Consider the following 15,968-nt stretch of genomic DNA (forward strand, 5'->3'; position numbering starts at 1 on the left):
TAGGAGTCACCACCGAGGAAGACGATTTAGGTATCATTCCTGCTTATTTTCGAAGGAGAAGGGCGCCCATCTGCCGACACAAATCGGGAGATTGGCTTCCTTCTCCTATGGGCGCCCAAATTGGCATCAAGAAAAGCCGATTTTGGGCGTCCTCAACTGCTTTCCGTCGCGGGAATGACCAAAGTTGAAGGGGGCATGTCAACAGTGTACCGAAGGCGGGACAGGGGCGTGGTTAACAGATGGGCGTCCTCGGCCAATAATGGAAAAAAGAAGGGCGTCCCTCACGAGCATTTGGCCGACTTTACTTGGTCCATTTTTTTTTCACGACCAAGCATCAAAAAGGTGCCCAAACTGACCAGATGACCACCGGAGGGAATCAGGGATGACCTCCCCTGACTTACGCAGTGGTCACTAACCACCTCCCACCCCGAAAAAAACAACTTCAAAAATCTTTGTCTTTTTTTTTTTTTTTTTTTAGAGTATGTCCTTTGCTATGCCTCCGTCCCTGTGACGGCAGTTGAGGACGTCCTTCCCTGCGACGGCAGTTGAGGACGTCCAAAATGTGGATGTTTCTGTAAGAAGGACATCCATGCCTTTGCTACGCCTCCGACGCCCTCTTTATTTATTTAAATTTTGGATCACAAGTAGCGGCAGTGGGATTTGAACTGGCCACCTCTGGATTGCAAGACCAGTGCTCTCACCACTAGGCCACTCTGCCATCCACTCCCTTGAAATTTGGCCATCCCTGTGTGTGTGGGGGGGGGGGGGCAGTATGCAGGTCCCTGGGGAGGGGGGAGGTATGTGTGTGTCAGCAGAGGCATAACAAAGGCGTGGACTTCATTCTTTCAAACATTTTGGACGTCCTCAACTGCCCCCCACAGGGATGGCCAAATTTCAAGGGAGTGGCAGAGTGGCCTAGTGCTTAGACCACTGTCTGTATTACTTCATTGTGAACCAAATTACCAGAAAAGAGGCAAGTTCTAATAGATAGAATCAGTAAGTGAAAAGTTGGATATATACGAACAGTCCAGAGCAGTATGGCATTCAACAGTGTTTGTTGTAGATCTATGGTCATCCATTGAGGCTGTGTTTTGGTCTCCATCTGTATCAGGGATGCAGTACATTTTGAAAACCTAGCAGATTACTGTGCTGAAGAAGAAAGTCTCACAGTAAAACAGCATTCAAAAAGGGACTGCTTCTAAAGCAAGCCAGAGGGCATAGGTATATGTTCCTTGAGGCTGGGCTGTCACTACTTTATTTTCCTCTGTAAATTTTGGCTCTCCTTGCAGGGCAGTGTAGTCACAGCTATACTTTAATAAAGCACCAAAGCATTTTCCCCATGATTCTATATAGCGCAACATAAGTTGCATGCACAAAATCAGTTGTATTCTGGATTTATATGCACAACTCAATTAGTTAACAAGCCAATCAGCGCTGATAATTGCCACTAATTGGCATTAATTAGAATTTATGCGCAGAACTGACTAAGTGTATTCTATAATGTGATGTGCATAAATTCTAAGCTGCATAGTTGAAGAGGGAGTGTGGTAATGGGTGGATTGTGGGCATTTTTAAAATCTATGCATATGGTTATAGGATACACCCTTTCCACGCATAATTTAGGCCGCATACTACAACCCCCCTCTCCCACACACTATAGTCCTACCTTGAAGGGCCCACCCTGGTGGTTTAGTAGCCTCTGCGAGGGCAGGAAAGAATCCCACGCTTTCCTGCCCACTGTCACTACTCCGTCTCTGCTTTGGTTTTCCGTGCCACAGGAGGCGCTGCTGTGTTTTCAGAAAGGTTGCTGGTATGGCAGCGCCGGAAGCCTCAGCATCAATTTTGTAAAACACAGCAGCGCCACCAGCGATGCAGAAAAGCAAAGAGGAGACAGAGTAGTGGCAGAGGCCACTACACAACCAGGGCAGGCCCTGGCCTTCAAGGTAGGTCTTGGGAGGGCTGTAGTGTATGTTGGCAGTGGCCAATGGAGTGCAGCACAATGGATAAGCATGGCAGTTTCTGGCACCCCTCGAATGTTGGTGTCCCCCTGCAATGCATACCCTGCTTACCGCATTCCGCCGGCCCTGGGTGCAGGCTGAATTGTAGCCACTTGGTTGATTTTAGATCTATAAATTCTGTTGCATGCCATACTGCTCTGGGCTGTTTGTATATATATACAGTTTTTTGTGCAGTTGCTCCATGGTGAGACCACGCCTTGAGTATAGTGTACAATTCCATATCATCATGCTGATCAATCCATAGACTGGTGGGTTGTGTCCATCTACCAGCAGGTGGAGATAGAGAGCAATCCTTTTGCCTCCCTATATGTGGTCATGTGCTGCCGGAAACTCCCCAGTATGTTCTCTATCTCAGCAGGTGGTGATCACACACAGCAGCAGCTCTGGCTAGGTCTCCAAGCCTAATTCTTAGGTTTTGTTGAGTACCTGGGGTTGAGGGCTCTTCTTGAGCAAGTGCAAACCTGGTGGTGCCAGGTCTCTCCTTTTCTCCCCCCTCCCGTTGGCTCCGTTTAAAAAAAAAAAAAAATTTGGACGTCCTTTAAGGGCGTTTATTTCAACGTTTATATCAGCGTTTATTGCAGCTGCTCACTGGGACACCAGTTCGTTACAGCTCGGAGCGAGAAGCAGGTAATTTTACCTTTTTATAGCGAGCAGGGGGTTCCCCATTCAGTCTCCACGTGGCTTATGGCGTCGGAGGGCGAGGGCGCGAACATTCGCTCCCCGGACCGCGTGTGTGCGTTTAGCGGGGATGCGGGAGTTTCAAAGCCTGAATCGCCTTTGTTGGGCATCAGTTTGGAGTCCGGTCAGTGTCCCGGTTCTTCCTCCGGTGCGGCAGTTTTTCCCGCCATAAGCGCCCATCCCCCGCTGCTCGCCCACTCCATGTTGGCTTGCTACTCTGCTCGGACGGCTTCTTCTTGGGCCGCCCTTGAGCTGGGAGACGTTAATACTATGGTCGCTCTTGATTCGGGCGACGGTAAGAAAGCGGCCAAAGTTAAGCGCCGTTCTTCCCGCGCGGCTCCTTCTCGGAGTTTCGCGCCGGTCGCCATTTGGGATGCGCAGCACGTTTCTCCCCCAATCTTGCGAGCGCCGGTTGAGGGTGCGTCTAGGGCCGTGGCCCAAGCTGCAGAAGTGCACAGTTCGGGGGGGTTCTCCCCTGAGTTCATTTTGCTGCTGCATCAGGCTTTTCTTATGCAAAATGCTGCCCCTGCCCCCCTGTCTGATAAAGGGGTTGAGGCCTTCAGAAGCAAACGCCCTCGGGTGGATTTCCAGATAGAGGACTCGGTCTCCTCTGATGTAGATGAGGGCAGCGTATCTGAGTTCTCCCAACGGTCCTTTTGGGATTCCTTGGCGGAGACGGATTCCCGCTCGGATGGAGCGGATGACCCCTCTGCAGCACGGATTTTTCGCTCAGAGGATTTGCCCAACCTGTTAGTGCAGGCCATGAGCATTTTGAAGATTTCCTGTCCGGAGGACGTGTCTCCCTCAGCCTCTGCTGGCTCTGCCATTATGCTGGGGACGAAGCGCCCGCCTACAACCTTCCACGTGCATGAAGCCATGCGCACCTTGATTTCGGCTCAATGGGATTTCCCAGAAGCGAGCCTTAAAGTGGCTAGGGCGATGTCCCGCCTCTATCCTTTCCCTGAAGGTGAGCAGGAGGCCTTTCTTTGGCCTACCGTGGATTCTTTAATCACTGCGGTGACTAAGAAAACGGCGTTGCCGGTGGAAGGTGGCACGGCCCTAAAGGACGCCCAAGACAGAAGATTGGAGGTGGCTTTAAAGTCGTCCTTCGAGGCGGCTGCTTTAAGTTTGCAGGGCTTAGTTTGCGGCTCCTATGTGGCCAGAGCGTGCCTGACGATTGTGCAGCGGGCTTCTCCCTCGGATCCTTCCTTGAGGGCTAATTGGCCGGCCAGGAATCGGGCTTGGCCTACTTGGCAGACTTGCTGTATGATGTCTTAAGAGCCTCGGCAAAAGGTATGGCTCAGACAGTCTCTGCACGGCGCTGGCTTTGGCTGAAGCATTGGTCTGCTGACCACGCCTCTAAGTCTCGCCTGGCTAAGTTGCCTTTTACAGGCAAGCTGCTCTTTGGGGTCGAGCTGGACAAGATTGTGACCGATCTCGGCACGTCTAAAGGCAAGAGGTTACCGGAGGTCAGGGCTCGGGCCAGTGGTGCCCGTCCAGGTCCCTCCAAAGGACGGTTTCAGGAAGCCCGTCGGTATCGTCCAGGCAAGTCAAGCTCCTCTGCCTCCTCTTCCTTCAAAAGGAACTTCTCCCCCAAGCAGCATTTCTTTCGCAGAGACCACCGTCCCGGAGGTGTGTCCTCCCCCAGGGTCTCGTACCCAATGACGGGGCCCTGGTCCATAGCTCAGAGCAGATTGGAGGACGCCTGTCCTCGTTTCTGAGCGAGTGGGCCAGGGTAACTTCAGACGCTTGGGTGCTGGAAGTCATCAGAGACGGCTACAAGCTAGAGTTCTGCCGACCCTTAAGAGACGGGTTTGTACTCTCTCCCTGCAAGTCTCCGGTCAAAGCTGTGGCAGTGCAGCAGACTTTGGACAATCTAATCTGCCTTGGTGCGGTCGTTCCGGTGCCAGAAGATCAGCTTGGCAAGGGACGTTACTCCATTTACTTTGTGGTTCCAAAGAAAGGAGGTTCTGTATGGCCTATCCTCGACCTCAAATGGGGTCAGTCGGGCCTTGAAAGTTCGACACTTCCGAATGGAGACTCTCCGCTCTGTTATAGCGGCAGTGAAGGCAGGGGAGTTCCTGGCATCCTTGGATATCAAGGAAGCTTACTTGCATATTCCCATCTGGCCTCCTCTCCAACGCTTTCTGCGTTTTGCAGTCCTGGGCCGACACTTCCAGTTCAGAGCCCTCCCATTCGGGTTGGCTACTGCTCCGCAGATCTTCTCCAAAGTAACGGTGGTCATCGCGGCCTTCCTACGCAAGAAAGGAGTACAAGTCCATCCTTATCTGGACGACTGGTTGATCCGAGCTTCCTCTTATGCAGAGTGCGGCAGGGCTACAGACCGGGTGATTGCTCTTTTGAGCTCCCTGGGGTGGATCATCAACTGGGAGAAAAGCCAGCTGCGCCCGACTCAGTCCCTGGAGTATCTGGGAGTTCGTTTCGACACCCAAGTGGGCAGAGTGTTCCTGCCAAACAATCGGATTGTCAAGCTTCAGGCTCAGGTGGACCAGTTCCTAGTAGCCTCTCCTCTTCGGGCTTGGGACTATGTGCAGCTGTTGGGCTCTATGACGGCCACGATGGAAGTAGTGCCCTGGGCCAGGGCCCATATGAGACCTCTACAGCACTCTCTGCTGCAGCGATGGACTCCAGTGTCTGAGGATTACGCTGTGCGCCTTCCCTTGGATCCAGCGGTGCGCAAGGTGCTGAGCTGGTGGCTGAGGACAGACAAGCTGTCCGCAGGAATGCCTCTTTGGACCCCGGAGTGGGTTGTCGTCACGACGGACGCCTCTTTGTGGGGCTGGGGAGCCCACTGCTTGGGAAGGACAGCGCAGGGGCTCTGTTCTCCTGCAGAGGCAAAGTGGTCTATCAACCTCCTGGAACTCAGAGCCATTCGATTGGCCCTTTTGGAGTTTCTCCCGATACTGGCGTTGAAGCCAGTACGGGTCCTGTCGGACAATGCCACGGCTGTGGCCTATGTCAATCGCCATGGAGGTACCAAGAGCGCCCCTCTAGCCCAAGAGGCCATGAATCTATGCCAGTGGGCGGAAGCGAACCTGGAACAGCTGTTGGCGGCCCACATTGCGGGAGTCATGAATGTCAAGGCGGACTTTCTCAGTCGCCATACCTTGGATCCCGGAGAGTGGCAGCTATCTGCTCAGGCATTCTTGAACATCACGAAGCGCTGGGGCCAGCCGAGCCTAGATCTGATGGCGTCATCGGCCAATTGCCAAGTGCCACGTTTTTTCAGCAGAGGATGGGACCCTCGAGCTCTGGGAGTAGATGCTCTTCTCCAATAGTGGCCGACACAGGAGCTTCTCTATGTGTTCCCGCCCTGGCTCATGTTGGGCAGGGTGCTAGACCGGGTGGCAAAGCATCCGGGCCGGGTAATCCTGGTGGGTCCGGACTAGCCCAGACGTCCCTGGTATGCGGACTTGATCAGGCTCTCAGTGGACAGCCCTCTGCGGCTGCCAGCGGAGCAGGGCCTGTTGCATCATGGTCCCGTGGTGATGGAGGATCCCTCCCCCTTTGGTCTTACGGCCTGGTTATTGAGCGGCAGCGTCTGAGGAAGAAGGGCTTCTCAGACAAGGTCATCGCCACTATGCTGAGAGCGAGGAAGCGCTCTACTTCTACTGCTTACGCCAGGGTTTGGCGTACCTTTGCATCGTGGTGTGAGGCAGGCTCTCTTTCTCCCTTCACTGCTCCAATTTCTTCAGTGTTGGCGTTCCTGCAAGAAGGTCTGGAGAAAGGCCTGTCGCTTAGTTCCCTTAAAGTCCAGGTAGCGGCTCTGGCTTGCTTCAGGGGCCGCCTGAAGGGTGCTTCCCTGGTTTCGGAGCCAGATGTGGTGGGCTTTCTTAAGGGAGTTAATCACCTGCGCCCTCCTCTGCACTCAGTGGTACCTGCGTGGAATCTCAATCTGGTGCTAAGAGCCTTGCAGAAGCCGCCTTTTGAACCCTTGTCGAGGGCATCTCTGAAAGACCTGACGTTGAAAGCAGTCTTTTTGGTGGCTATCACTTCAGCCAGAAGAGTTTCCGAGCTCCAGGCGCTATCATGTCGAGAGCCTTTTCTGCAGTTCACTGAGGCAGGAGTGTCTGTTCGCACAGTGCTTTCCTTCCTGCCCAAGATTGTTTCTCGCTTCCATGTGAATCAGCAGCTCTGTCTCCCATCCTTTCGTAGGGAGGACTACCCAGAGGAGTACTCTGTTCTCAAATATCTAGATGTGAGACGAGTCATCATCAGATACTTGGAAGTGACCAATGATTTCAGGAAGTCGGATCATCTGTCCTGTTTGCAGGTCCTCATAAGGGTCTGCAGGCTGCCAAGCCTACAGTGGCAAGATGGGTCAAGGAAGCCATTGCAGCGGCTTATGTGGCCGTGGGGAAGGTTCTGCCTATCCGGCTGAAGGCTCACTCCACTAGAGCTCAGGCGGCCTCGATGGCAGAGGCCGGGTCTGTCTCCTTGGAAGAGATTTGCAAGGCGGCAACTTGGGCATCGGCTCATACCTTCTCCAGGCATTACCGCTTGACTGTGGCTGCTTGGGCGGAGGCCCGGTTTGGAGCTTCAGTGTTGCGGTCAGGGATTTCTATGTCCCGATCTGGGTGAGTACTGCTTCGGTACATCCCACCAGTCTATGGATTGATCAGCATGATGATATGGAAGGTAAAATTATGTATCATACCTGATAATTTTCTTTCCATTAATCATAGCTGATCAATCCATAGCCCCTCCCAGATATCTGTACTGTTTTTATTCTGGTTGCATTTCAGGTTCAAGTTTAGTCTTCAGTTCCTGTTCAGGAGGACTTTGTGTTCAAGTTTTTTCAATTGGTTTCTTCAGGAGTTGAGACGATTTTGTGTTACAGTGAGCTGCTGCATTCCTCTCCCCTCCGTTTTACGGGGCTGGATTGAGACCTAAATTCTGCCGGCGCTCCCTCCCACTTCGTGCGGCTGTAGGGCAGCTTTGTACCCCTCCCGCTTCGGCGGTGTTAGGGTCAGTCAGCTCCTCCCGCGGTTGCGGTTGCAGGATAAGCCAGATCCCCCCGCATCGGTGGGGTGGTGTCCCTCCCCCGCTCCGCGGGGATGAGCTGGACGGATTCCCCTCCCCCACTTGTGTGGGGATGAGCTGGGTTAATTCCCCTCCCCCGTTTTGGCGGTGGTGAGCTGGGCAGAGTGTCCCTTTGTGGGTGTAATTCTCTAAGTGCTGAGTCCTGCGGATGGAGCTTTGATATCGACATACTGAGGAGTTTCCGGCAGCACATGACCACATATAGGGAGGCAAAAGTATTGCTCTCTATCTCCACCTGCTGGTAGATGGACACAACCCACCAGTCTATGGATTGTTCAGCTATGATTAATGGAAAGAAAATTATCAGGTATGATACATAATTTTATCTTCTGATTACCATTTCTCAAAAAATATATAGTACAACTGGAAAAGGTACAGAGAATTAACTAAAACAATAAGGACGTGCAGCAACTTTAATGTGAGGAAAGGCTAAAGAGGTTAGGGCTCTTCAGCTTGGAGAAGAAAGCTGAGGGGAGATACGGTAAAGATGTATACAATCCTCAGTTGAATGGCACAAGTAAGCATAAATTTGTTGTTTACTCTTTCACAAAGTAGAAAGACTAGTGGACACTCCATGAAGATACATAGTAGCACATTTAAAACAAATAGAATCAATTTCTTTTTCACTCAAGGCATAGTTAGTGAAAAAACTCTGGAACACCTTTCTGAAGTAAGTGATAAAGCAGTTAATGCGTAGTAAATGGGGGTTTAAAGTAGTTTGGTCAAATTTCTGGAAGAAACATCCATACATGGAGTAAACACGGAGAAAGCCACTATCCTTAAATAGCATGGGATCTTGCATACTTTTTGGGACTCCACCAGGTACTTGTGACCTAGATTAGCTTTCGTTGGAAACAATTCAAATAATCAGGTTGTAATATATTTTGTTAACAAGCTGGGAGGCATAGGGTCCTATCTCCAGGAAGCAGTCAGAATGTAGCACTGGGCTTCCAAAAAAGCATTTGAGAGTGGGTAATTACCTCGATAAATCTCTTTGCCACTCATCTGAATAACAAAGTCTCTCAGTACAGCTTCAGGCTGGGATCACATGACAGATTAACCTCAGAGGACTAATATATGAGTATTCTCTAGTGCCTCTCTTAGAAAACTCTACTGAAACTCAAGCTGGACCAGGGAACCATGATCCTCATCGCCCCTTATTGGCCGAGGTAGATTTTGTTCTGCCTACTTCTGGGTTTAGCCATTAAAGACCTTTGGAAGCTAGAGAGTTTTCTGACTCATTGCTCAGTACGAAGGGTTCCTTCCACATCCACACTTTCAGTACCTAGCCCTCACTGCTTGGATTTAACATGTTAGAAGTTGACTGTCTCCAATCGCATGAGGGTGTGTCCCATGTCATGCTTGCTCCCAGGAAAGATTCCACTAGGAGATCATATGATTTCAAATGGAAGTGGTTTGCTGTCTGGTGTGAGGGCAAGGTCCTAGATCTTTTCTCCTGTTCTACACAAAATCTGCTTAAATAACTTCTACACTTTTCTGGGTCTGGACTAAAGATCAACTATAAGCGTTCACTTCAGTTTAACTGGCACTTACTGTAACCTTGTGGAGGGTAATTGCTTCACGGTGTGCTTGATATTATTTAAACTTCCCATCAAACCGCCTACAGTGTTATGTGATCTCAATGTTGTTCTCACCGACCTTATGGAAGCTCCTTTTGAGCTGCTAGATTCTTGCCATCTAATGTAAATGACCTGGATGGTTTTGTGTGTTGGTGGTGGTCAGTTCAGCCTGCAGGATCAGCAAACCCCAGGCAATAGTAGTTGATCCGCCTTATATAATATTTCATCATAACAGAGTAGTTTTTTTGCATGCATTCTAAGTTGCTTCCTAATGTGATATCTGAAATCCACCTTAATTAGTCAATTGTTCTATCAACATTCTTTCCACATTCTTGTGCTCATCCTGGTGAAAATACACTGCTCATTTTGGACTGCAAGAAAGCCTTGGCCTTCTATCTGGAGTGGACTAAATCCCATAGACAGTCCACCCAGCTTTTTATTTCTTTTGACCCCAACACAATGAAGGCTGCCATTGGTAAACACACACTATACTTTGGCTAGCAGATTGCATCTTCTTCACTTATGCCCAGGCTGAGCTGACGATGGAGGGTCATGTGATGGCTCAGAATGTTAGAGCTATGGCTACATCATCAGCCCATCTGCAATCAGCCTCCTTAGATGAGATTTACAAAGCTGCAAAGCGGTCTTCCCTCTACAAATTCACATCCCTCTACTGTCTAGAACAAGATTTGCAACAGTCGGTTTGGTCAATCAATCCTTTCATCATCTATTTAAGATCTTGAGCCCTATTCCTCCCCCTAGTTGCTTATTTTCTTTCTGTTCCAGACTGCTCAAAAAAAAAAGTTCATGACCCTTGCCTTTGCCTTTTACAGGCCATGTTATTTTACACATATTTTATTTTGAACAGCCTGGTAGCTAGAGATTCCCACTTGTGAGACTATGCTGTCCTTTATGTCCTCAGAGAAAGCAGTTACTCACCTGTAGCAGATATTCTCCGAGGACAGAAGGACACACATCATCACATAACTGCCCACCTCTCCTAGGAGTTATATTCTATCAGTTATTGTATTAGACTGCCAGTGGCAGGTGGAAAGGCATGCATATGCATGGTGGATGTTGCCAAAAGCTTCTGGGATAAGTGAATGCTAGTGAGCGCATCTCCCTGCTTGGGCTCCATTGAGTCACGTCACTCTCATCTGAGAATATATGTTCTGCTGTCCTTGGAGAAAATCTGCTACAGGTAAGTAGTTTGCCTGAAAAGCACAGTGAATTTATCAAGTGTTCCTAGTATTGTCAATAGGGCAGTACTGCAGGCAGTCTATGAAATGCAGTAAAACTTTAATAAACTGGCTCTAGCATGTTTAATTTTTACAGAAATGTATTGTTTACATTTGTTTTATTTATTTATTTATTTATTTGTTTGTTTGTTTCATTTGTATCCCACATTTTCCCACCTTTTTGCAGGCTCAATGTGGCTTACATGGTACCGTAATCGGCGTTAATCGATTTCGATGTGAACAAATACAAGTTGTGATTAATATCAAGGTGATATTATGGTAGAGTGAGATACATGTATGGTAAAGACAATTGGGGAGAACTTATTACATTCAACTTCCTTCTTTTTTCAGATTGTTGTGCCATGCCATGAAAGACCACATAGTACGTGTTGCAAATGAGGCAGAGTTTATTTTGAACAGACAAAGAGCTGAAGATGTCCACAAACATGCCGAATTTGAGGTAAGCTGAATAGTTGAAGAATATTATAATTATTATTTTTTTATAGCTATTGCCTTTTTACTTCGGCCATTAGGTCCCCCTCATCCCCGCCATTTGAGTCATTTTATACCACTTCTCATTTATTAGATATCAACCACAAAAACAAATTTATTTTAAAATTCTTTACTGAAACTTCTAAGCAAATTTTTGGTTTCCAGATATACCTTAATTTAGAATACCTAGGGGTCCTTTTACAAAAGAACGGTAAAAAGTGACCTGCGGTAATGTGGGTATAAGTTTTTGACGTGCGCTGGACCATTTCTTTACCCCTTCAGGAAAATATGTTTTTTTTTTAATGGGTTGGGAAATGGACGTGCGGCAAAATTAAAACCTACACGCACTTATTTATGGCCTGAGCTGTTAACACCACCCATTGACAGCAATAACCATGCAGTGCACACCATCTGCCAATTACTACCAGGAACACCCCCCCTCCCCCCCCAGTGGTAGAAAATAGAAAATTATTTTCTACTGCGGTATTTGATGCACTCCAAACTCAGAAATGCCGACAGGCACACGTTCTAGCCTCGCGGTAGTACCCATTTGACGCACGCAACCCATGCATTAACCCTCCCATGTTTTAGATTTATAGAACATTAAAGACCCATTTTAAACAGATTTAGGAGGTTCTGATTGGGACATACTTAATTTCAGTAGTATTTTATAAAGGTTCAACCAATCGTGGGGTTTTCTGTAAAAGACAGATACGCATAAGAACATAAGAATAGCCACATTGGTCCATTTAGCTTAGTATTCTGCTTCCAACAATGGCAAATCCAGGTCACAAATACCTAAAGTAGTGCCATACTGGGACATACCAAAGGTCCATCAAGCCCAGCATCCTGTTTCCAACAGTGGCCAATCCAGGTCACAAGTACCTGGCAAGATACCAAAACAGTTCAATACATTTTATGCTGCTTATTCTAGAGCAGTGGATTTTCCCCAAGTCCATTTTAATAATGTTCTATGGACTTTTCCTTTAGGAAGCCATTCAAAACTGCTTTTACTACATTCTCTGGCATCAAATTCCAGAGTTTAACTACATGATGAATGAAGTAATATTTTCTCCGATTCAATTTAAATTTACTACTTGTAGCTTCATTGCATGCCCCCTAGTCCTAATATTTTTAGAAAGAGTAAACAAGCAATTCACATCTACCTGTTTCACTCCACTCATTATTTTATAGACCTCTATCGTATCTCTCCACAGCCGTCTTTTCTCCAAGCTGAAGAGCCCTAGCCGCTTCAACCTTTCCTCATAGGGAAGTCGTCCCATCTCCTTTATTTATTTATTTGTTACATTTGTATCCCACATTTTCCCACCTATTTGCAGGTTCAATGTGGCTTACATAGTACCGTTAAGGCGGTCGCCAGTTCCGGTATGAACAAATACAGGGTAAAGTTCATGTGTGACAAACACAGTGGGAGATCGTAAGAAGGAGGAAGAGTTTAATTATGTCCAGTATGGTTTTGGCTTTGTTGTGTTGCAGGTTAGGAAAAAAGGGTGGAGGAGTGGCATTATATGTTAAGAATAATATTAAAGTGACAGAATTGCAGGACGGGAAAGGGAATGGAACTTGATATACCGCCCTTCTTTGGCCTCTGCAACTACATTCAAAGGAATCCACATAGTATATACAGGTATCCATTTTGCACCTGGGGCAATGCAGGGCCAAGTGACCTGCCCAGAGCCACAAGCAGCCGCAGTGGGAATCGAACCCAGCTCCCCAGGACCAAAGTCCGCTGCAGCAACCACTAGGCTACTCCTCCATTCCAGAAGCTTTATCATTTTTGTTGCCCTTCTCTGTACATTTTTTAATTCCATTATATCTTTTTTGAGACGCGGCGACCAGAATTGAACACATTATTCAAGGTGCGGCCGTGCCATGAAATACAAAGGCATTATATCATCCTCATTTTTGTTTTCCATTCCTTTCCTAATAATACCTAACATTCTATTTGCTTTCTTAGCCACTGCTGCACACTGAGCAGAGGGTTTCAACGTATCATCCACGATGACGCCTAGATCCTTTTCCCGGTCGATAACTCCTAATGTGGAACCTTGGATTATATAGCTATAATTTGGGTTCCTCTTTTTCACATGCATCACTTTGCACTTGCTCATATTAAATGTCATCTAACATTTAGATACCCAGTCTCTTAAGGTCCTCTTGTACGTTTTCACAATCCTCTTGCAATTCAACAACTTTGAATAATTTTGTAGCATCAGCTAATTTAATTACCTCACTAGTTACTCCCATCTCTAGATCATTTATAAATATGTTAAAAAGCAGTGGTACCAGCACAGACTCCTGGGGAACCCCACTATCTACCCTTTTCCATTAAGAATAATGACAATTTCACCCTACTCTGTGTTTTCTATCTTTAAACCAGTTTTTAATCCACAATAGGACACTACTTCCTATCCCATGAATTTCCAGTTTCCTCTGGAGTCTTTCATGAGGTACTTTGTCAAACGACTTTTGAAAATACAGATACACAATATCAACCAGCTCACCTTTATCCACATGTTTGTTCACCCCTTCAAAGAAATGTAATAGATCGGTGAGGCAAGATTTCCCTTCACTAAACCCATGTTGACTTTGTCTCATTAATCCTTACTTTTGAATATGCTCTGTAAATTTGTTCTTTATAATAGTCTCTACCATTTTGCCTGGCACTGACGTCAGGCTGTCTGGTCTATAATTTCCCGGATCTTCTCTGGAACTTTTTTTAAGTATTGGCGTTATATTGGCCACCCTCCAATCTTCCGGTACCATGCTTGATTTTAAAGATAAATTATATATTGCTAACAATAGTTCTGCAAGGTAATTTTTCAATTCTATCAGAACTCTGGGATGAATACCATCTGGTCCAGGTGATTTGCTACTCTTTAATTTGTCTAATTGTGCCATTACATCTTCCAGATTTATAGAGATTTCATTCAGTTTCTCGGACTCACCAGCTTTGAATACCATTTCTGGCACTAGTATCTCTCCCAAATCCTCCGTGAAGACCGAAGCAAAGAATTCATTTTAATTTCTCCCCTGTAACTGTCTTCCCTTAGTGCCCCTTTTACCCTCAGTCATCTAGCAGTCCAACTGATTCTTTTGCCTGCTTCTTGTTTTTAATACACCTAAAACAATTTTATTATGTGTTTTTGCCTCCAATGCAATCTTTTTTTATCAAAGTCCCTCTTTGCCTTCATTTTCAGCGCTTTGCATTTGACTTTACATTCCTTATTCTACTACTACAAATCATTTCTATAGCGCTACCAGTCGTACGCAGCGCTTCACAATTGAACATGAAAAAGAGACAGTCCTTGCTCAAGAGAGCTTACAATCTAAATCAGGACAGACAGACAGGACAAATAAGGGATAAGGGTAAGACAGATAGGACAAATAAGGGATAAGGGTAGGACAGACAGGACACATAGGGATAAGGGACTATTGATGAGAGGAAGACAAGATAAAGGTTACGAACAAGTGAAAAGTTAGGAGTCAAAAGCAACATTAAACAGGTGGGCCTTTAGCCTTTATACTGTTTCTTTTTATTTTCAGTCGGTTCCGTCTTCCATTTTCTGAAGGATTTTCTTTTAGCTCTAATAGCTTCCTTCATCATACTTTTTAACCATGCCGGCTGTCGTTTGGTCTTCCTTCCTCCTTTTTTAATATACAGAATATATTTGGCCTGGGCTTCCAGGATAGTATTTTTGAACAGCATCCAAGGCTGATGTAAATTTTGACCTTCTCAGCTGCTCTAAGCTTTGTTTTTTGTTTTTTGTTTTTCCATCGTTCTTCTCATTTTATCATAGTCTCCTTTTTGAAAGTTAAATGCTAACGTATTCGATCTAGTAGACCATACTCTCTTTCTATGGAACCTCAAAGAAATGGGAATCACAGGTAATGTTTTTAAATGGTTCAGAGGCTTCTTGAAAAGTAGATCATACAGGATCAAAGTAAATGCAGACTTATCCCTAAACTGGAACAACAGATGCTGGGTCCCCCAAGGCTCCCCCCTTTCTCCAATACTGTTCAGTGTTTTCCTCCGATCCTTAAGCTAGATAAAAATGGCTTTCTCTACTACATTTATGTCAATGATATCTCAGTATTAATCCCCATACAATCAATTCAAAAAATAGATGTTTCTAGTATCCAACAATGCATCAACCTACTAGAAAAATGGATGCATATTCAGAGGCTAAACAAGTTTTTATGCTTCAACACAAAACCAGACCAAATCCCTAAGTCAATTACCGTCAACCAAGTGAACTTCAATCTCTCTTCTGCCATTAAACTCCTAGGCATTCAAATTGCCTGTGCTCTTTTCCTGGCCAAAAAATGTTTCCATCTAATGAGAAAGCTCTGTACCATTCAGAAGTCCATTGAAATAAACCAATATGAACGGTTGGTACATGTTCTGGTACTATAATCTCTCGACTACTGCAATCTAATGACCTAGGATGCACAAAATCCTTGCTGAAAATACAGCAATCAGACTAATCTTCATACTATCAAAATTCAACAGTGTCTCCCTTTCCTACATCAAATTGTACTGACCTATCATTGAGGCAAGAGTGTTTTTCAAAGTGGCCTGATTCCTCTTTAAAACATTTCAAGGAGTGGTCCCCAACTATCTACTAGTTCATTCCTGCTTTGCAATCTCAACCAGATCAAGAAGAAAAGAAGCTGCCAAATTCTTCATTTCCCCTCATCTAAGGGCAAGAAGAGACTAGTGCTCTTTGACAAATCTCTTGCCATTTGAGCTGCCAGACTTTGGAGAGACATTGCCGGAATGTATTCCCCTACACAATCTTATCTTATATTCCGAAAAAAAATAAAAACTTTCTTTTTTAAGAAATATGTACTGTAGCTAGATTCTGCCTATCTCC

The 15,968-nt window shown here is 46.3% G+C and overlaps 1 protein-coding gene across 1 annotated transcript in view; it reads left to right on the forward strand.

The window, feature by feature from the left end:
- The window catches only part of NBEA (neurobeachin), a 1,994,973-nt gene that overhangs the window by 1,189,154 nt on the left and 789,851 nt on the right, over positions 1-15,968 (forward strand). Inside the window, 1 exon segment of the mRNA XM_030200381.1 lies at positions 10,930-11,038. Within this exon segment, the coding sequence (XP_030056241.1) occupies positions 10,930-11,038 (109 nt within the window).

This window comes from Microcaecilia unicolor, chromosome 4 (genome assembly GCF_901765095.1).
Source record: "Microcaecilia unicolor chromosome 4, aMicUni1.1, whole genome shotgun sequence".
NCBI lineage: Eukaryota > Metazoa > Chordata > Amphibia > Gymnophiona > Siphonopidae > Microcaecilia > Microcaecilia unicolor.